We start from the raw sequence: 22,818 nt of genomic DNA, 5'->3' as shown, positions 1-22,818 counted from the left end.
CTATGGTATTTATATACCAACAAAAACAGAAATAAAAACAAAATAACAGAAACTAAGGAAATAATAAAGCTCATATAATTTGATAATAAATTAAGTCAGTAATATCTGAATAAAGAATTATTGATTAATAAAACAAATCTATTGAATAGCTTAGAATAGAATAAAGCTGGGAGGGACTTTGAAGGTCTTCTAGTCCAGCTCCCTGCTCAAGCAGAAGAACTTCTCAGACAAGTGACTGTCTAGCCTCTTGTTAAAAATCTCCAGTGACGGAGCGCCCATGATTTCTGGGGGCAAGCTATTCCACTGGTTGATTGTCCTCACTATCAGGAAGTTTCTGCTTAATTCCAGGTTGTTTCTCTCTTTGATCAGTTTCCAACCATTGTTTCTTATCCTGCCCTCTGGTGCTTTGTTGAATAAAAAGACCCCCCTCTTCTTTGTGGCAGGCCCTCAAATACTGGAATACTGCTATCATTTCTCCCCCATTTCTTCTTTTTTTTAGACTAGCCAAGCCCAAGTCCTGCAGCCATTCTTTGTATGTTTTAGTCTCCAGGCCTCTGATCATTTTAGTTACTCTTCTCTGATTTTTTCCCAAACTCTCAACATCTTTTTTGTGATATGGTGACCAAAATTGGTCACCATATTCCAGGTGTGGTCTTACTAGGGTTTTATAAAGTGGTACTAATACCTCACGTAATCTTGATTCTATACCTCTGTTTATACAACCCAGGATTGTATTAGCTTTTTTGGTTGCTGCTGCACACTGCTGGCTCATGGTTAAGTGATCATACACTAGAACTCCAAGGTCCCTCTCACAGTTACTGTTTTTAAGCCAGGTCTTACCCAATCTGTACCTGTACCTTTGATTTTTCCTGCCTAAATGTAAAACTTTGCTTTTCTTCACATTGAAACTCTATTGGAAGTAGTAGGCTTTAGTGATGATATCAGGTAGTGAGGATATTAGGCATTCTGTACAGCAAACTCTACTATGGAGGAAGCTTTGTATGTAGCTGTCCCCCACATCACTGTGGAGAGCAGCATCCAGGAAAAAAAATCTGTGAGGATGATTGTAACAATTGGCAGGCATCTTAACATATGAGAAAGGTGTTTCTCCAGGTAATGTTTTTTAAATATTTTGTTGTCATACTCACACCTGATTATCATCCCATTCATGAAACATTGATGACTTTATTTTCCCTTTCCACTGAAGTGATAATCCTAGAAGTTCATATACTTTTGTCACACACAAATCATAACTTTGGATCATTTGCCTCAAAAAATAAATGAACAAGTATGTTTTGACTCATTTTTAATTGGATTCTCTTTATCTAGTTTTAGAACTTAATGGGAGAACAGATCATTTTCACACAGAACTAAATACTGAAGTGTCAGCAAGAAGATCTTCCACTGATTTCAGATATCCATCAAATTCTGAGGACAAACCAGCCTAATATTTTTCTTATATTTGTCAGTAAGTGAAAATTTTTATTTACATCGATCCTAGGAGGTAGTATATGACCAGTTTTGTCCTAGTTAGAACTCTTCATATATACATCGATGAACCTATTAGGGTATTAATGGGTTCCCTTGTACATTGGGGACAGAATATAACATCCATATTTTCCTGCTCTAAGTTCTTAAGATTAGGTATATGCACCATTCTAAAGATAACTGAAAATCTATTTTAGATGAACCAAAATTAGAAAATGTCTCTATCTGTAGTTTTGAGCATTCAAGAGTTAGTCGTAAAGTGGAAAGTAACCTACTGAAATTCCACAAAGAAAATGAAAGCAGAACAGTTGACAACACATCAATGTTTTCATATTTAAATGAGAAAGCACATAAACTAACCATTTTCAGTTCTGTTATTTCAGGTAGTTGCTGTTCTGCTTTCACTATAAACTGGTCGTCCTCTTCTTCTTCTTTATCTATAATAACATTTGATACTATCTTGGCACTGCCATTTCTATAAGAAAATAAGGACAGAGCAATAATTCAGATATTAAGTTGTCATAGTCATTTTTAAGGCAGAAAATAAAGCTTTCTTTCAAAATCAGACTGTTTCTAAAAAATAGTAAAATTCAAGAATGCAATCTCCTAAAATGGAAATTTAAGGGAAATTCAAAACATACTATTTTATTCTCATTTTCCCCCTATTTAAGAACATCTGGCAAAGTGGAATAAAGGAATATCTGTATCCCTGAAGTAGCTGAGTTAAACTATATTTTCTTTGCAGTAGAATATAATTTGTAAACTATTTCTATTTTACTGATTATAATTGTCATATATGAATGAGCCAGACTGGACTCCACTCCAAAAAACTGAATCCAAGCACTTATTTTCATTGTTTCTGAACCTTCTGTCTGCTACTACACTGGATATGGTAGCATTCTACCAGCCTTGTGCAAGTGGATGTCAGTGAAATGCCAGCAGCCCTAGACTCATGCAATTGATTTTTCATCTGTCATCATGAAGCTGGTAGTATTCTTGTAATGTTATAAATAAAAATTATAGAAATTACTATGTTTCTGACAGATTCAAACTTAACAAGTCACAGTTGATAAAACTAATTACAAATATACTGTCAGAATCCATTTATATTCCATTCCTAAACCCCTATCTGTGCAACCCTAAATCTCACCCCTTACTGGATTCTGCCATTCCCAAGGAGGAGAAGAGAAGATGTTAATTGGCCATCCCTATCCATTAGATGCAAGGTTGTTTATTCAGCCTGCCTGGAGGCCAACATCAAAGACTAGGGAAAGAACCTTTGAACTGAGAAGAACACAGAAAGGGGGGGGGGGGAAAGAGAAATTCTGGTTTGTATCTCCGATTGGAATTTGAAGGGGAAGAAGCAAATGTTGTAAATGCATGGAAGTTCTCTTTTCCCATGGAAGGTTTTGACACCTGAACCTTAATTGATCTGGGACTGACCAAATGGACTGAGGGGAGGGGTTTTTACTCAGGGACACTTTAAAAGTATCAATCAGTGACACAGTTTCCAGATCCTGTCTAGATTATCCACTGTCAATCATGTTTCAGTAAAAGTTCCTGCTTGGACAATCCTGTCTCCATATACTTCTTTCCTAAGATGTGGATTGGGGTGGGTCCTGACATATAAAGATGGATACAGAAAAGTATTAATAAAAGTAGAATTTACTACTTTATGAATTATAATACTGAGGGGGCTATTTTTATCCTTCCTTCACCTTTGGTTAGTATATTTATGATATTTATTACTGTGACTCTTTAGGTTTTTATTTGTATTTTATTGACTATTTTATCTTTTGTATGCTGCCCAGAGTTGCCTTTGTGGAGATGGGCGGCTATATAAACTCCTTGCAGTTATATGGATGAACAAAGGTATTCCCATAACTGTCTGCTGGGTATAACATTTAGCATAACTCATAACATTCTGGACTAGCTACAACTTCAAAGTGCTTTTAAAGAGCAAGAATTAAAAGTCTTCAACAATGGGATTTAAAACCTAGAGTAACAGGATTAGAAGGGAACTTGGACGTCTTCTAGTCCAATTCCTTGCTCAACCAGGACACCTTATACCATTCTGGACAAATGGTTATCCAAGAATTTTAATAGGATAGTTTTCATTAGTTTTCGTATGCACAATTAAAAGAAAGATTTACTATAGATAATAAGGCAACTGGAATTTGAAAGTGAATTTTGTACACATCATGATAACTTATTTGTTGAAATCTGAAAAGAAAGAAAAAGAATTAGCATGCATGATAAAATGGGCTAAGAATTTTGGTTATAACATACAGATGAATCAAAAGGAAAGAATATGTTTAAAATTTATGTTGAATTATAATTTGAGAACTTTTATAAAATGATGTAATGTTGATACATGACACCAGAGAAATTATCCAACATGTATAAAGGTACTTTTAGTCAATGTTGAAAATGTGAAAAGCATGAAATGACATTGTATCATGCATGATACAATTCATTAATTGTATCATGTATCATTGTATCATTAATATATGAAGGTAGATATGATATATTTGGAATTACTGAAACTTGGTGGGATGAAACCCATGACTGGAACATACTGAAAAAAGGATACAAACGATTCAAAAAAACCTAGACCACATAAAAGAGGAGGTGCACTATATGTAAAAGACCACTATATTGCTACAGAAATGCGTAAGATCAAAGATTAAAATCTCCTAGAATGCATATGGAACTATATAAAAGAAAAAAAGAATGACATTGCCATAGGTATATACTACAGGCCACCCAACCAAACAGAAAAGATAGATGTACTTTTTACTAACCAATTAACAAATATATGTAGGAAACACACTACAATAGTAATGGGAGACTTCAGTTACCCTAAGATCAACTGGAAGACTAATTCTGCACCAAGTGAGAAATCGAATAGGTTCCTGACCAACCTAGGTAACAGAGGGGCAGCCATACTGGACAATTCTCACAAATAGAGAAGTGATAGAGCGAGTTAAAACTGCAGGAATTTTGGGTGAGAGTGACCATGTCATACTGGATATTCAATATAATGCAAACACAAGCAATAGAACATAATGATACCAAAGTCTTCAATTTTAAAAGAGCTGATTTTAACAAATTCAGAGAAAGCTTGGGAAAGATTCCTTGGATGAAAATCCTAAAGGGGAAAACAACTCAAGATTCTTATCTTGGGAAACTGAAAAATGTGATCATAACAGCCCAGTCCAGCACAATACCACTGAAAAAGAAAAACAAGAAATCCAAGAAGAAACCAGCATGGCTGCACAAAGATCTCTCTGTCAAACTAAAAGACAAAAAGGACATTTTAAAAAAATGGAAAGAGTGATACATAACTAAGGCAGAATATCATCAGCTAGCCAGAATCTGCAAAGACTAAGTCAGGAAAGCAAAGACTCACAATGAACAAAGACTTGCCACAAAAGTCAAAGATAATAATAAAAAATTCTTTCAACATATAAATAAGAAAAAAATCAAGGAAACAGCCAGTCCACTAAACAGAGAAGATGGCAAGGTAGTAACAGGCAACACAGAGAAAGCAGAGCTGCTTAACTTAACCAAAGGAAGAAGACTGCATCCAAACTGAACACAGTAAGAAACAAACTATCAGAAAAAATGAAGCTTTAGATAGACCAATGGCAAATGTCTCTCATAGAAAAAAAACACCCAAGAACAATGTCCCTGCTATCAAGTCCAGACCCATTGCAACTGAATAATTGATTTCATATTTTCCTGCTGGAAGAAAGCATGCAGACATCTGGAGAAGGGACATCAGCAAGTGTTCCATTGACAGGAAGAAAAGTAGTCCAATATTCCCCAAGGAAAACAAGAGGTGTGTGTTAGGGATAGGAGATTCACTTCTCAGAGGAATGGAACCAGGAATTTGTAGAGCAGACAACCAGTCTAGGAAGGTATGTTATCTCCTACAAGCAAAGAGCAAAGATGTGGCTGAGAAGCTTATTAAAATGATCAAGCCTACAGATTACTATCCCTTTATCCTCTTTCATATGGGTACCGTCGGCTAGACAATGTCGGCTTGCGACCCCCAGGGGAAGAGCCTTCTCTGTGGGAGCGCCAGCCCTGTGGAACCAGCTCTCCCCTGAGTTTCGGATGGCCCAAGATCTCCAGTCCTTTTGCTGCGGCCTCAAAACACTCCTTTTCCACCTGGCTGACCTAGACTGACAGGGATTTTAATTATATTTACAATTCTAACTCTATTCTTTAATTTATTTTAATTTATTTCAAATTTTATTTTTAATTTACTGTACAGAGACCTTTAAGTTTTGTTGTTGTTAGCCGCCCTGAGTCCCTCGGGAGATAGGGCGGGATATAAATCCCATTAATAAATAAATAAATAAATGAAGAATATGACAAACCCTGAAAACAATATTAAGAGACTATAGCAGCTCGACATGATTAGCCGAAGAGTTACGAGCACAGGTGGTATTTTCATCTGTACTTCCAACAGAAAATCAGTATTCAATGAGGGAACAAGGGATTTCAGAAGTATACCACTGGGTTATGGGATAGTACAGTCAAGAGGGCTTTGGATTCCAAAACCACAGTGCACATTACTTACATGAAGGTCTTCTGGCAGGGGATGGGTTGCATCTCACAAGAACTCAGAAAAATGTGTTAGGAAAATAACTGGCTCAGCTTATCTAAAGGGCTTTAAACTAAAACTAAGACAGAATAGGAATGTAAATCAAAATAGACAAGAAAATGATAAGAGAACACCTATTCATTCTAGATGGGTTTAAATAGCCAGGATCAGATGGACTACATCCCAGGGTTCTGAAGGAGTTGGCAGATGTTATCTCAGAACCACTGAACAAAATCTTTCAAAGCTCCTGGAGCGCTGGGGAAATACTAAAGAACTGGAAGAGACCTAACGTGGTTCCAATCTACAAAAAGAGAGAAAAAGTGGATCCTGGAAACTATATACTAAGCAGCCTGACATCAATACCTGGAAAGATCTTGAAAAAGATAATCAAGCATTGCATTTGTCAGCACCTAGAAATGAACAAGACATTTACTAGAAGCCAACATGAATTTATAAAAAAATATGCAAACTAACCTTATTGCCTTCTTTGACAAAGTGACTAAACTCATAGTTAAAGAAAATGCTGTGGACATTCTATATTTAGACTTCAGTAAGGCATTTGGCAAAGTAAACTGCAGCTTACTTCTTGGTAAGATAGAACAATGTGGGATAGATAATACCATGTCCAGTTGGGTTCGCACCTGGCTGACTAACCACACTTGATGGGTAATCCTCAATGGAACATCTACATGTCATGATTCTGATCAATAAGACCAAACAAATCAGAACTCTGAGGCAAGAAAATTCCTCAAAGAACATGTTTATTGGATACAAAATATTGGCATGTTCAAAAGTGAAACCAGATCTAAACCTCCCCCCCCAAGAATCAAAGTAATAAAATGTAACAATTCCCACCCCTCTAGTCATGCTGCCCAATAGAATTCCTTGGCGGGCTTTTCTAACTCAACAATCCTCCTGTCCTCTGGCAGGGGAATGACCTTGGTTCCCACAAGAGTTGCTTAGTTGTTTAGACTACCAGAAATACCTTTCCCCCCCTCCCCTTCTTGTGGAAACCCAAAATGGAAAAAAAATGGCTGCAGCCAGGTTCGTTGCAGAGTTTACAGTCAGACCCCCCTAAAAAGAAATAAATCCTGCAAAGAAAACAGAAGCACAAGTTAAGGATCCCCTCTAGGCTTTTGAGGATGTTTATCATAGAACTTCCGTATCAATCTCTTTGCTTTTATATCCCGTCTCTTCACCCAAGTAGCTTCCGATAAAGGATACCCCTTCTTCTGCACTAAATACTGCAATTCCCCTTTAAACAATCTAGAATCAAGATTGCATTTTATTTCATAATGAGTCTCACCCTCCACCATAATGGGCCCTGGAGCTTTTTTCAGAATTGGTCTCAATGTGGATTCTGAGACCGGCTTTAACAAATTGGAGAGGAAAATGGGGTGAACTTTTCCTAACAGCTGTGGGAGTTTTAATTCAATTGTGACAGGATTAATAATTTTGACTATGGGAAAAGGAGCAAGGAATTTAGGTCCCAATTTCTTACTGGGCAGCTTCAACTTCAGATATTTAGTAGATAGGTAGACTTTCTCTCCTACATGAAATGGTCTCTGGGGAGATCACTACTTGTTGGCTTGCTCCTTGTATACTTTAGCAGCTTGGGACAAGGCTCGCTTAAAGTTTACCCAAGCACTTTGTAAAAGGATGTCACTCATTGATTTAAAGTCTGTGATGAGGGGGGTTCCTGAGGGATAGGAACAAATTCCCTGCCAGTCGCTATCTTAAATGGGGTTAGACCAGTGCTACTATGAACTGTATTATTGTAAGCTACTTCACAAAAGGCAGGAGATCTGCCCAATTAGTCTGTTGATAGTTGACATAGCATCTAAGGTTCTGCTCCACCATTGTATTCATACGTCCAGCCAATCCATTTGTGCTTGGATGAAAGGTGGAGGAGAGTCCCTGGAACGATCCAATCAGTTTTACAAACTCACTCCAGAACTTGGTGGTGAATTGGACTCCTCTGTCCAATATAATCCTTTAGGGCACTCCTTGGAGCTGGTAAATATACCTCAAAAATAGCTTGGCAAGCTTCTGGGAAGAAGGGAGTCCTGAACAAGCAATGAAGTGAGCCTGTTTTAAAAAAGGTCTATGTCAGTCCAAATAACAGTATTTCCATTGCTCTCAATAAAATCCAGGTGCTAGTTCTTCCAAGGTGTGGGAAGTGTCTGCCATTTGCTGCAATAGCCCAGGTGGTTTTCCAGGTCATTTTTTCATGGCAACACAACTTTCTTCATCCCTGGCCACCAGAATTGCCATCTCACTAAATGTACAGTTTTCAGGAACCCAAAGTGGCCAGCTTGTTTATCATCATGGGTCTGCTGGAGGGCTTGGAGTCAAGGGACATACAATTTAGACCACTTCCATGCTAGTCCATCTCGATAGGTCAACAGTTGTCTGTTATCATTGAAACAGGGGTCTGTCTTCAATTTGTCTTTGAATCTCTGAGTTAAGCGGCTGTCAGACTCACAAAACTGAACCTGTAATTGATCCCTAGGGATTATTGAAAGGCCTTTTGCAGTAAGGGAATAATTGCGTTAATCACTTCTTCATTGCAGCTTTTGTACTGGGGCATTCTGGAGAGTGCATCAGCCAGTTCCTTCCCCCCAGAATGTACTTCAAGGTAAAGTTAAAACAGTTGAAGTATTGTGCCCATCAGAACTGTTTCGGAGATAACTTCCATGGGGTTTTTAGTGCCTCTAAATTGTTATTTTTATTTTTATAAGAGTTTTTATTCAATTTTATAGGGTTAGAAAGAGGAAATGACCAGAGTAAGGATCAGGATTTGGGATGGGATTAGGACTGGGATTAGGGTAGGAACGGGGTTGGGAACAACATTGGGGTTGCCCCCCAATAATATTTTCAAGCTTTAGCAAACAGACTATTGTCTGGGTACATATGTTCAATTAAAACTAATTAATGTAACAGTACGACAGAGAATGAGGTGGCTGGATGGAGTCATTGAAGCAGTAGGCGTGAGCTTAAATGGACCCCAGAAGATGGTAGAGGACAGGAAGGCCTGGAGGAACGTTGTCCATAGGGTCGCGATGGGTCAGACACGACTTCGCAGCTAACAACAACAACAATATAACAGTAAATAGCTATAATATATATGCTAAATGATAATCATATACAGTATCAGTTAGTCAATACATATCATTCTCCTTACTAATATATATTTAAAATAACATATCACATTCATTTCTTGCTAGTTTGTTTTCCTAGCCATTGGTAAAATTTATCCCATGTTTTAAAATAAATTGAATCCTCTTTCTCTTTAATCTCTAAAGTTAATTTGTCCATTCCTGCACATTCTAAAATTTTCTTGATTAAAATCTCCTCAGTTTGTAGGTTTTCATTTTTCCAGTATTAGGCAAATGTTATTCTCGTTGCTCTCAATACATGCAATATTAGATACTCATTCTCCTTCTCATACTTAGCTCCTAATATTCCTAATAGAAACAGTTCTGGTTTTAATTCAACCTGTATTTTAGTCATCTTTTCCAACCATGTATGTATCTTATGCCAGAACATTTTCACTTTAGGGCATACCCACCAGATATGGTAATAGGTACCTGGCCTTTGTTTACATTTACAGCAATTATTTGGAGTATTTTGAAACATTTTAGCTAATGTTACTGGTGTCATATGCCATCTATAAAACATTTTATACAAATTTTCTTTATATGAAACTGCTTTAGTCAATTTAATATTTCTATCCCATAATTTTTGCCAGTCTTCCAAATCTATAGAATATCCAAAGTTTTTTGCCCACGTTATCATTGTATCTTTTACTTGTTCTTCCATCTTCAAGTTTAGCAGAAATCTGTAAAGTTTCTTAATCAGGTTTTCGTCTGCTTTTAGTTACCGGTATATTTGATCAAGTTCTGTCTGTTCTTTATAAAATCCCATTGTCTTTGCATCTTTTCTATATCTTGTTTGAATTGGTAAATATGGCCACCATGCTAGGTCAATACCTTGTCAATGTAAGTCTTGTCTATATTTCAATTTTCCTTCCTTATCTAGAATATCTTTATAGGTAACGACTTTGTCATAGCTAATTAAATTTGGGTAAGCAAAAGCTTGCATTGTTGAAAGCCACTTAGGTAGTTTAATATAGATTTTCTGCTTTATTTTTTCCCATTCTAAAAGAAGTACATTTCTTATAAAGTGATTTTGGAAGTATCTATGTATTTTACTTTTCTCATACCATAGAAAGACATGCCAACCAATTTGTAGGTCATGCCCCTCTAGCTACAATATTCTTTTATTTCTTAACGTAATCCATTCTTTAAGCCATGGTAAAATGGCTGCTTGGTAATATAGTCTCCAGTTCGGGAGTCCAAACCCTCCACTATTTTTAGCTTCTTGTAACATTTTCACTTTAATTTGTGCTTTCTTCCCTTGCCAGATAAATCTCAATATTGTTGCATTTAGGTCATCAAAGAAAACCTTTCCCAGTTTTACAGGGATCGTTTGAAATAGGAAGAGTACTTTCGGTAAAATATTCATTTTAACTGTAGCTATTCTTTCTAACAGTGACAGTTGAAGATTTTTCCACTTTTCCAAGTCCAGTTTTATTTGTTACAACAATCTTTCATAGTTATCTTCTTTTAATGTTATACATCTTGCTGTTAGGTGAATTCCTATATATTTAATTTTTAAAATATTTTTAGGTTTGTCTTTTTCTAAGTTTTCTGTTTGTTAGGTTTTTTGTTAATATTTAGTCTTATCTCTATTTATTTTCAAACTTGCCAGTTCTCCAGATAGAGATAGATAGTTTAGCATAGAGGTTTGCCTTTAAAAGCCTCCTTAGCACCTCCCGGACCAATTTTATGTGCTCCTCCATGGTTTGAGGGTCACTAATGAGGGTGACATCAAGATAGACTAAGATGCCCTTGTAGAGATGATCATGCAGCACTTGATTGATCAGCTGCATGAATATGCAGCTGCATGAGCCCCTTGAAGGCCAAAAGGCATCACTTTAAACTGGAAACTTCCTAGGGGGGAAGGGCAGTCTTCCACTCATCCCCCTCTCTGATTCTCACTCGATAATAAGCCTCTCTTAAATCCAGATTGGTAAAGATTTCCCCCCTTGCGAGGTGGGCTAACATGTCCTTCATCAAAGGGAGGGGGTACATATTCTCCACGCTGTGTTCAGTCCTTCAAAATCCACACATAACTTCAAAGACCCATCTTTCTTCTCCTTAAACAACACTGAATCGGCCACTCATGATATGGTTGGTTCAATGAAACCCCTAGGTTCTTGTCTAGGGAATCCCTCAATTCATACATTTCTCTGGGTGTCATGGAATACATCTTAGACTTTGGAAGTTTGGCCCCTAGCAGTATCTCAATAACACAATTGGTAGTTTGGTGAGGGGGGAAGTATGTCACAATCCTCTTCGCTAAGAGTTCTTGCTAGATCCCGGTATTCCATCAGAATGAGTTGAATCCTGGATGTTCAATCTGTGGTGGCTCTTAGAAACTTAATCAATTCCCCCCCCCAGGGTCTGTTATCCTCTTGATCTGGCTGGTCTTGGAAGGTGGAAGGGGCCCTGTTGCTAGCCTCAAGGTTTTCACCCGGTTCTCCCACCAAATGGTGGGGCACCACTTATCAAACCACGCTAATCCCAGAATCACAGTCTCAGTCATTTGGGGGATGACCACAAAACAGATGATCTCCCAATGTTGCTCCTTCCCTAAAGAGGTAGGTTCAGTGACATGTGTTGCAGAGGAACCCCCCATTAAAGAGCCATCTGTCTGGTTGAATTTCATTGCTGTGAGCAACAGCTTGGCACGGGTTCACAGCTTTAGTATAGTGTGGAGACTGATCAAGGACCTTGTGCAACCAAAGACTATTACGACGTTCAAGTCAATCTGTGCCCCAGTCTTTGGTACCATAAATTTGGCAATGGCAAAAGGTGGGATGGGCCAACGTGCCATCCGGTAGTCCTCACCATCATCACTGACATAGGGTGCTGATAGCTGCACGTGTTCAGCTGAAGTTCCTTCTCCATCATGGAATCATCAGGGTACACAGGAGCATAGCAATTCAGGTGAGCCCACACCTGATTCAAGAAGAAAGGTAATTTATCTGGATCTCCATCAAACATGGGCTTGATGAGAGACAGATCTATTCTCCTCACCCCAGCTTCATTTTATTCAAACAGTTTAAAGAAAAAGGCTGCCTCTTATATTGTCAGAGCAAAAACACCCAATGTTTGCGGTGTTGACATCCGACCCCTTATAAAAAGGATAGATCCTGTAATGTAAACAAAAGCATATGTCAGGGACTATCTCTTGGTTTGTTGGGATTGCTTTCATGAAACATTTTGATGAGTCAGTCAGCCTTCACATAGCTAGATTTCACCCAAGAAGCTTCAGACAGTGAGTACACTTTCCATTGTACTAGGTACTGCAATTTCCCTTTAAAAAGAATGCCTTTCATTTCATAGTATGTTTGACCCACTACTACAAGGGGCCAGGGTGCCTTCTTAGGGGGAGGTCTCAAGGTGGGAGTCCCGAAAAGGTTTCAGCAGGCTGCAGTGGAAGACAGGGTGAACTTTCCCTAAAAGCCTAAGGAGTTTTAATTCTACTGTGATGGGGATGATGATCCTTATGATGGGGAAAGGCCCCAAGAATTTTGGTCCTAATTTTTTGCTGGGTAATTTGAGGTGTAAATATTTAGTCGACAGATAAACCTTTTCTTCAACTTGGAATGTTCTTTGGGGAGCCCTCTTTTTATCAGCTTGCTTTTTATAGGTTTCAGAAGTCTTTTTTAATGCCATTTTTGTGTTTCTCCAAACTTCTTCCCAGCCCTTCACCCGTTGATCAAGTGTCTAGGAAGCAGAGGGCACCTGAGGGTATTCAGGTATTGGGCTGAACTCTTTTCCTGTGACTACTCTGAAAGGTGTGTAGCTGGTGCTGCTGTGAACAGAATTGTTGTAAGCCACCTCGGCGAAAGGGAGGAGGCCATTCCAGTTTGTCTGTTGGTAGGAAACATAGCATCTGAGATATTGATCCACCATTTTGTTAGCAGATTCTGCAGCCCCATTGGTAGCTGGATGAAAAGCAGATGATAAGGCTTGAGATGATCCAATTAATTTAAGAAAACTCCATCAAACTTTCGCTGTGAACTGCACTCCTCTATCTGAAATTATTTGCTTAGAGGCGCCATGCAGTTGGTAGATAGGTTTCAGGAACAATTTAGTCAGTCGTTGGGCAAATGGGAGTCCTTTGCAGGTGATAAAATGAGCCTGCTTTGAGAACAGGTCTATCACAGTCCAGATGACACTATTTCTCTACTTTCGGGTAGGTCTACAATAAAGTCCATAGCTTTTTCTTCCCATGGTTCAGAAGGACCTGCCACTGTCTGTTGTAACTCAGGGGTTTTCCCTGGAATTCTTTTCATGGTGGCACATACGGCATAACTCCTGACATAGTTTTCCACATATCGTTTTAGCCCCAGCCACCAAAATTGCCGGCAGATGAGGTGTAGAGTTTTTAAACATCCGAAGTGTCCAGCCTGTTTTACATCAGGCTGTGTTTGAGAGCATTGAGACAGAGGGCTTCGTGGAGATACAGTTCCCCCCCACCTTGTATGCCAAACTATCCCTGCATGTTAAGGAGGTTTGATTATCTTTCAAACATTGATCAGTGAAGGGTTCTCATTTTATCTTCTTCGCTCCCAGATCATCAAGATTAGGGGTTATGTGAGGTGTGAGTTGTGCTGCAGGTTGTGAACTGGGGATAATTGCCTTGCTGACCTCTGCGTTCGCTTTTGTACTGGAGCAATCAGGATAGCGCATCAGCTAATAAGTTTTTTCTTCCTAGTATGTACTTTAGAGTGAAGTTGAAGCAATTAAAGTACTGTACCCACCGGACTTGCTTTGGGGACAGTTTGTGGGGGGTCTTCAGTGCCTCCAGGTTTTTGTGAACTCTCCATACTTCAAATGGCACCTTGCTTCCCTCTAAATAGTGTTGCCAGTTTAACAGGCTCCACCTAATGGCGAAGGCCTCCTTCTCCCAGATTGTCCATCTCCTCTCGCTTTCAGTGATATTTTTGGAGGTGTAGGTGCAGGGTTGTAGGACTCCACTTTTGTTCTTTTGCAGTAATACAGCTCCAACTGCAGCGTTGCTGGCATCAGCTTGAATTACAAAGGGCTCTCCTGGGCATGGATGCTTTAGGACTGGTTTAGCATCAAACAGTCTTTTTAAATTCTCAAAAGCTGTTTGACAGCTCATCATCCAAGCAAGTGGTTAGCCCAGTCGCAGCTTTCCTCCTCCTTTGCCTGTTTTGAGTAGTTCTCTAAGGGGTAGGGCAATCTCGGCAAACGAGGGGATTAATTGGTGATAAAAGTTAGTGAAACCTAAAAGGTTCTGAAGCTGTTTGAGAGTCTTTGGGGGCTGCCATTCAATTATAGTTCTCATTTTGGCTGGGTCCATTTCTATGCCTTCACTGGAAATTCTTTAGCCAAGATAATCTAATCGGGTTGGTGAAATTCACATTTCGACAATTTGGCATGTAACTTGGCCTTCAAAAGTTTCTTTAACACTTCTCTCACTAACTTTATATGATCAGTCATATTTGTGCTGTATATCAAGATGTCATCAAGATACACCAGAACATCTTTGTATAAGTGATCATGTAGCAGCTCATTAATCAGCTTCATGAATACGTATGGGGCCCCCTGCAGTCCTAATGGCATGACTTTGAATTGGTAGCTTCCCAAGGGGCAATTGAAGGCCGTTTTCCACTCATCTCCCTCTTTTATTCTCACTTGGTAGTATGCCTCTCTTAGGTCCAATTTTGTGAAAATACTCCCCTTAGCTAGGTGGGTTAACAAGTCTTTCAGGAGGGGGGAGGTATTTGTTCTCCACATTCAGCCCTTTATAGTCTACACAGAGATGAGGAGAACCATCTTTTTTTTCTTTGAACAACACAAGGGCTCCCACAGTAGACTTGGCTCGCTCCATGAACCCCGTCGCTAGTTTTTTATCCATGTATCCTTGCATCTCCTCCATTTTGAGTGGAGACATAGCGTACATCCTCGGTCGTGGGAGTTTGCCTCCTGGCAACAGTTCAATAGAAAAATCATTGGGTCTGTGATGAGGCAGGGTGTTGCATTCTTTCTCACTAAATGCCCCCGCCAGGTCCCAGTACTTAATGGGGATGGTTGGTTCGCCTGGTGGCATTGAGGCAGCCATGTTGGTGGCCTAAATTGTCCTGCCACATCTGTTGAATCAGTGGGAGGTTTAGGGCCTATAGGTAGTCTCACAGTTCTCATTCCTTTCTCCCACCAGATAAACGGCTTCTATTTGTCCTACCAGGCTAATCCTAGGATCACAGCCTTAGTCATTTTGGGGGCCACTAGGAAGTGAATAACCTTCCAGTGCTCGCCTATTTCTAGGCGTAGGGGCTCCATTAATTGCGTGACTAAAGTCCCTCTCATCAGGGAGCCATCAACTTGCTCGAACCTCACAGGTTTGGAAAGCAGTTTTGCTCATATGCCCAGTTTCATGGCAAATGGCAAGCTAACGATGCATCGGGAGCATCCAGAATCAACTAGCACCTTTAAATCTACCTGCGTACCTGACTTAGGGATTATGAGCTTGGCAGGCAGTGAGAAAGATGGGATGTGTCTCCTTCGTCATCGCTGTCTAAAGAGGGTAGAGCGGGGACAGATCCAGCCTGAGGCCCAGCGTCCTCCCGTGTGGGGTGTGTGACCTGGGCAACAGGTTCCTGCGTGATCCGAGTGGATTTCTCTCTCGTTAGCCGCTGGGCAGGTTTCTTTCTCGCTGCTGGCCACAGTCTGCTCTGTTGTTGGGGGTAGGGGACTGGACAGTTTGCTGCTCAATGTCCCTGCTATCCACATCAGAAGCACTTGATTGGCGGGGCTGAAGGTGGCCTGGCTCTTTCAGCAGCTGCAGCTCCTTGGGGTGGTGGTTGCTGTTTGGGTTGCTCTGGCCTTGGCTCGGCTTCAGGTGGGAAAGGTTTCTTATACCAGAGAAGCTGAATGTCTAGTTTTACCGCCGCCTGGTACCATGCTTGCAGCTGATCAGGTACCGCTCGATAGATGCAGGCCTGAGACAGGTGATCATCCAACCCTTCCCTGAAGTGATGGACTTGGACTGCTCAGGCCACTTCTCTATCCGACCAGCTATCTTGCGAAACTCTCATACATACTCCAGGACAGGCCGGCCGGCTTGCTTTATCTTATGGATTGGTTTTTCTGTTTTGAGGGCAATGGATGGGTCCTAAAATCTTTCTCTCAGTCCAAGGAGGAAGAAGTGGGGGTCCTCCTCATTGTATAAATTATTCAGCCATTCAGACGTCTCTCCCTCTAGACTGGATGCAATCACATGTACCATAGCAGCTGAGTCTGGATAGAGGTAGGCACAGCAGTTCAAATGAGAGCGCACTTGGTTAAAAAACAAAAGTCATCTTCTCTGGGTTCCCATTGAAGTTTGTTCTGAAAGATGGATCAATACTGGCTGCTGGACTCACCACTATGACTGCTGCACTTCCAGTTGCTGCTGATTCCATCCTGACTCCTGCTGCATGGCCAGGAGTTGCACGTTTAGGGGCTGTGGCCACGCCCCCTGTCTTTGGGTCTCCCAAAGACAGCTGCCTGTCTTTGGGTCTCCCAAAGACAGCTGCCTGGGTGGGGGCTATTGATGAACTTTCTGCTGCTGGTTAACATAGAATTGTGGTGCCCTCTGCTGCTGTAGGCCCCAGTGGTTGCTGGATGGGTGGGGATTGCTGCTGGATCTTCCTCATTTGTGGACCCCTCAAAGGTTGCTGTACGTTTGGGGGCGGTGACCAATCTCCTTGCTGGGGTCGCCCTCCCACAAGCTGCTGATCTCCTGGCTTCTGCACTACCCCAAGCTGTTGCAAGGCCTCTATTAGCTGTGCCAAGCTCTTAGGTTGCTGATTGTCCACCTTGCTCACTGTCTCTCTTCCTGCCTCCACAGGGGAGCAACTGCTGCTGAAATGCTGGCTTCAAGCTATTTCATTTGATGAAATCTTCCCTGAATCTTTGCCAGCTCCTCTCAAGCCTAAAGGCAGTGGCTGGAGTTCAGGACTCCAGATAGTTTGAAAAGAAAGTAGATCTTGGCATGATGTCATGTTCTGACTAATGAAACACTTCAAAGAACGTTCGGGCATTATTTATCCTAAAAAGTCTGTAATAGTGAAAACAAAGCATTGGCACAGCATGGTGGAATCCCAAGATCTGAATTCCCCTCCCTTCAGCACCTAATATCTGGCACAATTCCCTCCTCAAATTAGCTGCCATAAATCACGTTCTTCAATCAGTTTGAAGGGCAAAGCTTCTCTTCTGTTCTGTAATGTGTCATTTCTTATATTATTAAAAACTGGGGGAAACATTCTTCCTCCTCCCCACAGCTTCACCTAATTCAAAAAGAAAAACTATTTAAAGGAAAAGGCTGCCTCTTTATATTGTCAAAGCAAAAACATCCAATGTTTGCAGAATTGATACCTATACAAAAATGGCTATAATCATCACAACTTTGATTTTGTGACCAGCCTACAAAAGTTTCATATGTTTAGACAAAACAGGCAAATTATTATCTTTTTAAGCAGTTAGAGAAAGAATATATACTTGCATGGCAAATACACAAAGATAACCAAAATTACTCAAAAGAAATGAGAAATGGCAAATACACAAAGATAACCAAAATTACTCAAAAGAAAAGACTTGTGGCTATATTGCAAATTAGTTTCTTGAAGAAGTCCAAACTATAGGTTCCCATCATGTTTTCATTATACTGTCCTTGGAAATGGTGTTCAAAGTCCAGTATATCCTGGTGAAAGTGCTCATCTTACTCCTCTGAGTAAGCACTCATGTTGTCCTTGAATTTGTCAAGATGAGCATCAACAATATGGACTTTGAGGGACATTCCTAATCTCATTTTGGCATAGTTCTTTAAGAGAGTCTGCTTTGTGATTGCCCAGAAAGCAGTGAACCACTGCAACAGAACTGTTCCAGGCCGCTCTCTCCATCCTGTTCAGCTTCTTGGTGAATTCATCACACTCTATGATCTTCTTTACTGTGATCCAATGAAGATACCAGCTTTAACCTTTATCTTTGACAGCTGTGAAAGAGATCTTGGAGATACTTGAAAGCTGCTGACTCATCTAGAGCTGTGACAAATTATTTGATGAGGTCTAACTTGTTGTGCAGCACTTTCCAAGGGTCTACTAGTGGCTCCCACTTTACGTTGTTCTTCCCTACAGACAATTTTGTCTGCTAAGGCCAATCCCTTCTGTGATAGTGCAACTTAATATCCTTGCTGTCCCAAAGCCAAAGAAAACAAGGAAACTTCATGAAACTGCCTTGGAGGCCCATCAGGAATGACACCATTCTGAAGTCTTCATTGACATTCCAACCATAGTCGTCATACTTCAAGACACTCGGCAACATCTTGACACTGGTGTAGTCTTCTCTGAAGTGCACAGAATGAGCCATAGGGAGAGACGGGTACTTGTTCCTGTTATGAAGCAGCACAGCTTTGGGGTTCCTGGATAAACTGTCTATGACAGGAGTCCCCATCCCCTGGGTTGCAGCCCGCTACTGGGCCATGGTCCATTCAGAATTGGGCTGTGGAAGCAGCGGGCATGCATGCATGCATCTCCATTTGTGCATGCATTGTGCGGGTGAGTGCATGCAGCTCCATTTGTGTGAGCAGTAGGCACATGTGCCCATTGTTTGTGCAAATTGAGTTGTTTCCACATACGCTCGCCCACCATTTGTGTGGAACCATCCTCTCCCCACCCCCACCATTCCACAAAGCTGGAAAGGTTGGACATTGCTGGGCTATGCATAGGTGTCATTCACTCAGGTCACAGGTAATTCCTATAGCCTCGAATAGATGGGGCGTTGTCTTACATGAACGCTTTTTCTGAGCATAACGATGGAGAATCCACAGATGGGTTGATCTTGCCTTTCTGCCCTAGATAAGTCAATTAACCTTTGCCACGCCTCTCTTCCTCCGGCTAGGAATCCCCAGTCAGGACAAAGGTGCAGCAGTTGATGAGTATTCAAGGTGGTGGCTCAATTTCCCCTGACACAGGACCAGATGGACCCTAGCGGGGGGGGGAGTGGATTCTCCATCACCATTCTGAGAAAAGGCGTTCGGGTATGACGAGTGGAGAATCAACAGATGGGACATACCAAAGCCTCACTGTCTGTCACTGCCAAATGAAGTATCTGTTGAGGCGAACTTATCTAACTTATAATGCCTCACAAATGGGGAAGGGGACGACCACATCGCCGCCTTGCATATCTCTTCTATTGATGCCTGTGTCACCCATGCCGCTGAAGTTGCAGCACTGAGAGTGGAGTGTGCGGTAATTCGCCTTGGGACTGGCAAGGAGTGCGTCTGGTACGCCACTGCTATGCAAGCCCTAATCAATCTGTTGATGGAAGAGGCAGTTACCTTCTGACCCATTGAAGAGGGCTGGAATGAAATGAATAGAGTTTCAAGTTTACGAAAAGAGACAATTTGCTTAATATAGCGATGCAAGGCTCTACGAACAGCCAAGGTGTCCCATTTACATTCCAAATCATGGAACGGCTCAGGACAAAAATCTGGCAGCACAATTTCCTGCGCCCTGTGAAACAATGAGTTGATTCTAGGGACAAATGAGGGGTCTAAGCGTAAGACCACCTTGTCGTTATGAAAAATACATAAGGCATCTCTAATTAAGAGTGCTGCCAATTCCAAGATGCGCCTAGCCCACAGGTCTGCAACCCGCAGCTCCGGAGCTGCATGGGGCTCTTTCAGCTGTCTCCTGCTGCTCCCTGTCCTTTGCCATGTGCAGTCCCCCCCTAAAAAAGAAAAAAAGTGGGACGAATAAAGTTCAACCAATCAATCCAAATATGCAGGGTATGTGCATATCTCGCCTTGGTTCCACTCTTCAGTCAAACCCTGTTCTGTGCATGCGCGCATGTGCACACATTTTTTGCGGCTCCCAGTTTTTCCTTTTGTGAGGGAACCGGTTCCGAGTGGCTCTTTCACTGTTTCAGGTTGCTGACCCCTGGCCTAGCCGATGTGACGGCTACTAGGAAGGCGACCTTGATTGTCAAGAACCATAGAGTGGAGGTTCTGATGGGCTCAAATGTAGGTGAATTGAAAGCCTGTAAGACCTTGGACAGGTCCCAAGAGGGATATCTGTGAACCACGGGCGGTTTGCAGTTGATTGCTCCCCTGATAAAGAAACATACCATGGTGTATTGAGCCAAGGGTTCTGAGTTGCCATATGTTAGCACCGTGGACAGGGCAGCAACCTGTCTGTGATTTGTGTTGGGTGCTAAGCCCTTCTTAAGCCCCTCCAGTAAATAACCAAAAATTCCTGGAACAGGAATTGTAGCTGGATCTAACTGTTGTCTCTCACACCAGTTACAGATTTTTTTCCATGTGGAATCATAAATTCTATTAGTTGCAGCCATCTTGAAGCCTGAATCATGGTAATCACATCTGATGAATAGGTCTCCTTTGTTAGGAGTCTCCTTTCAACTGCCAGGCAGTTAACTGGAGCCACTGAGGCTTTGGATGTTTTAGAACCCCCTGGCTGAGGGAGATTTGATCTTGGGGTATCCTCCACAGAGGAGAGATCAATAGACCTACGAGGTCAGCATACCATGGCTGTCGTGGCCAGTGGGGAGCAATGAGTATCACCTTTGCCCATTCCTGCAGTATCTCCCGCATAACTGCCTGGATCAGAGGGAGAGGAGGGAATGCATATAGGAGCTCTCTGGGCCATGGGATGTGGAGGGCATCTATCCTTTCTGCCCCTGGAGACGGGAACCAGGAGAAGAATCCCAGGAGCTGGGAATTCTCCAGGGTAGCAAACAAGTCCAGCACTGGATGACCAAACCTTTCCAATATCTCCCTGAGATCCAGGTGCAGGCGCCACTCAAAGTGGTCCATTGTTGCCTTGCTCAAGAAATCCGCTTGCCGGTTCGTCGCCCCCAAGATGTGCTCCGCCTTGAGGGACGAGAGATTGGTCTCTGCCCAGGTTCCTAATAATTGAGCCTCAGCCATGAGGGACCTAGAGTGGGTACCCCCTTGCCTGTTGATATGGGCTTTCGCCACAACATTGTCTGTGAGGACTAGAACGTGTTGCCTTGCCACTGTGTGGCAAAAATGGCGTAGAGTCAGGTGTATAGCTCTGAGCTCCAGTTTATGTTGTGCTGACTGGGACCACTGACCCTGGGTCATCTGGAAATGCAAGTGCGCTCACCAGCCGAACAAACTGGCATCCAATGTTAGGACAAGTTGGTTGGGCTCCTTGAATAAGGTTCCCCTGGTCATTGCTGGGAAGACCCATCACTGGAAGGATTTTTGGGTCTGTGACGGGACCAATATCCTGTGGTTGGAGGAACTGATGCCTAGTCTCTGGAACGGGAACAAGAACCATTGGAGGGTTCTGGAATGGAGTTGAGCCCAATGAACAACCGCTATGCAGGAAACCATCTTTCCTAGCAGTTGAGAAAGGATTGCTAGAGTGACTACTTGCTCCCTTTGAATCTGGGTGATTAGGGATCAGATACTGTCCCGACGCTCTTGAGACAAGTAAACCTCACACTTCCTTGTATCTATTGCCGGTCCCAGGTGAAGGAGGTGGGTGGAGGGAACTGTCTGGCTTTTCTGAAAATTTACTAAAAACCTGTGGTCCTGGAGGGTCTTGATGGGCAATGCCAGCTTTGACTGAGCCAATTGGACTGAGGATTGAATGAGGATGTCGTCCAGATAACACTGGACAGACACCGGAATGGTCCTCAGATGCGTGGCCAGCGCCGCCAGGACCTTTGTGAATGCTCTAGGGACCAATGACAGGCCAAATGGTAGAGCATCCCCATCCCTTCTGCCCTGCCAGTACCGGTTCTATGACCTGGATCACCAGGAGATGTCGAATGGCCTCTTTCATGAGACTTCTTTTGACCAGATTTTTGAATGATGGGTAAGAGACGAAATGTCTCGGCGGGGGGGGGGGGATTGAACTCTAGTCAGGTTGAATACGATGGAGTTGAGGACCCATAAATCTGTAGTGGTGTTCTCCCATTTGTGTGCAAAGAGAGCCAACCTGCCCCCTATAGGAGAGGCACCTTTGCTGTCACTTGGACCTTCTGAAAGGACGGCCTCCTGCGCCTCGAAAGGGCCATTTGGCCTGAAATTGCAGTCTGTCGAAAGACGTTCTGGTCTGGGAGGATAAGGGTGGGAGTACTGAGTGAATTCCAATCTTGTATCAGTTGAACGAAAGGACTGCTATCGGGCATATGGGGTAGCTCCCGTCTGTTCTCCTGAGAAGATGGGACATGACCTTATGCTTATCCTTGTTCTCAGTCAGATAAGGGTTTAGTGCCTCTCCCAATAACTGGCCTCCCTTGTAAGGGGCTGAGGCCAACCGCCACTTGGACCTAGCATCCGCTTGCTGCTGTCTGAGCCACAGAAGTCTGTTGAAGGTAACATTAGATGCTAATGCCCGGGAGGAAAATCTGGCCGCATGCAATGATGAGTCAGCCATGTATCCTGATGCAGCCATTAATTTTGCTTAAATCTTGGTGCATCTCTACCTCTTCTGGTGGGACCCTAGCATGGAATTGGCGAAGCCAGAGGAGTGAAATTCTGGTGAAAAAGGAAGTTGATGTACCTGCTTTTACTGCCCATGC

General features: G+C 42.0%; 1 protein-coding gene across 3 annotated transcripts in view; it reads right to left on the bottom strand.

Moving 5' to 3' along the window:
• TRAF3IP1 (TRAF3 interacting protein 1) overlaps positions 1-22,818 on the bottom strand; it is a 158,410-nt gene that overhangs the window by 40,683 nt on the left and 94,909 nt on the right. For all 3 annotated transcript variants that reach the window (XM_083350839.1, XM_083350840.1, XM_083350841.1), the window contains exon 11: positions 1,849-1,963. In XM_083350839.1, coding sequence (XP_083206965.1) covers positions 1,849-1,963 — 115 coding nt within the window. The remainder of the gene's footprint in view (positions 1-1,848; positions 1,964-22,818) is intronic.

This window comes from Vipera ursinii, assembly GCF_947247035.1.
Source record: "Vipera ursinii genome assembly, chromosome: 1".
NCBI lineage: Eukaryota > Metazoa > Chordata > Lepidosauria > Squamata > Viperidae > Vipera > Vipera ursinii.
The sequence above is the reverse complement of the archived record's forward strand: the minus strand, read 5'-3'. Positions and strand labels throughout refer to the sequence as shown.